The sequence below is a fragment of the Chlamydotis macqueenii genome, chromosome 3 (genome assembly GCF_036417535.1).
Source record: "Chlamydotis macqueenii isolate bChlMac1 chromosome 3, bChlMac1.mat, whole genome shotgun sequence".
NCBI classification, from domain to species: Eukaryota; Metazoa; Chordata; class Aves; order Otidiformes; family Otididae; genus Chlamydotis; species Chlamydotis macqueenii.
The window spans coordinates 76,373,187-76,374,924 of NC_141558.1; the positions used below are offsets into that span (position 1 = coordinate 76,373,187).

General features: G+C 42.3%; 1 protein-coding gene across 1 annotated transcript in view; it reads left to right on the plus strand.

The window, feature by feature from the left end:
• USH2A (usherin) overlaps positions 1-933 on the plus strand; it is a 386,243-nt gene extending 385,310 nt beyond the window's left edge. Inside the window, exon 72 of the mRNA XM_086744172.1 lies at positions 634-933. Within this exon, the coding sequence (XP_086600298.1) occupies positions 634-723 (90 nt within the window). The 3' untranslated portion in view covers positions 724-933. The remainder of the gene's footprint in view (positions 1-633) is intronic.
• Positions 934-1,738: the final 805 nt, after the last annotated feature.

Genomic DNA, 1,738 nt, shown 5'->3' on the forward strand with positions numbered 1-1,738 from the left:
CCTTTATTACATTCACCAGCTTAGGCCTATCAGCAACTTTTGGTCACCCATTTGTCCATCTTGCAAATGAACATACTGAGTGGCTGAAGTGACCCAGCACACGTACCTGCAGTTACCATGCTGGTGATCTCTTTATGCTTTAGAAACAGTTTGTTTCCCTCCTGCTTTCAACTCTTTTGCTAGCTGAATGAATTAGTGTGAGTGCAGTCAGGTGAAGCTCAGCACTTCTTTTAGATGCTTCAAGAACACAAAAAAAGTCTTACTAAAATCAGCGGTGATGGAGTTGTTGTTACACAAAAATGTAAATGTGTTCTTTTTCTTTTCATGTCCCAAGTTCCCCCACACAGTGTAACAAACACTTTTATTTACCATTTGTCAGCTAGATATGGTAATTGATTTTTTTTTTTTTTTTAAACTTACTTACTTATTGCTTACTATGAACATCTAGTCAGTTTGGATTTGGGTGCTTGAATGCTTAGATTCTTGCCTCATCCTGGGAGGAATGGGAAAATATGTAGAGAAGTAGAAATGCACTTATTTATCTGACTACTTGAGAACTGGTTTAGGAGGGGTCTGGGGTGGTAGAGAAATGACTTGACTTACATGCTTTTTTCCCCCCTCCTTTCCTACCAGTATCTAGATGAAGAAGATCTTGTCAATGCCATCAAAGGCTTCAGCACAGTCACCAAGGAGCACACCACATTCACTGACACTCACCTCTGAAGAGCACAACCAGCTCCTCTAGAAAATGGGAAGTGGGTACCTTGCCAAAAGCAGCCTCAATGACCTTTGGGGGAGGGGATAGGGCTGCTGTTTCCCCACCCCCTGCCCACTAGTTAAAAGAAAAAACTGTTTGTTGAGAGGGGAAGGGGCGGGGGGAAGTTGGCCTTTTTTTTTTTCCACCATCTCTTTAACTGTATAGTAAAAACTGTGTGTTAGCACTGACACCTCAGAAAGGGAAGAGAAGAGTTTGAAAATCCCTAAGTAGTAGAAGACTGTGAAGGTAGAGGCTCTCATCTTTGTCTGTCATCCAACTTTCACAGCTGAGGAAGTTGGGGGGGTGGGGGGAGGGGGGCAGAGTGTTTGGTAATGAGACGTCTTTTACCTGTCCAAAAACCAGCATGTGGCTAAAAGGGGCCTGCGTGGCAGGACAGCCATGTCTTTTCCTGGCCTGACTAAGCTCCACCATGAAATTGTGTTTATGCACAGGTGAATAAACAGCAAATGAAGGAATTCTTACAGAGTTGCTTTAACCTTTGCGTTCTTTCCCTCCCTCTTCCCCACTCTCATGGCTCAAGTTTAAAAAAAAAAAAAAAAAGACATGAATTAGTGCTTAAATCCAAGCATGCTTTTTCAGAGGCAGAAAAATTCCTATCCCACTCCCAATTACATACATGCTGTCACAGCCTTCCCTTTTCTTTTGCTTATGTATTACTAGTCTACAGCCAATGAAATTTGTTCACCACCCACAGTAAACTAGGAGCAAACTGCAAGCAGCCAGTGCAACACAGGTAGGAAATATCATGTCAAGGCATCTGTAATTGAGAATTATTATACCATGACAGTAAAGCTACTCCCATATTCATCTCTGTCCTTTTTCCAGAGACAGTGACAAGGAGGCCCTCAAGAGACTGCCAATTCTGTGTATTCTGCCAAGCATATTTTTATGCATGCTCTCAGTCACAATCAGCAAAACTCATCATCTGATACCACACATTTTCAGAAAGCACAAGCAACA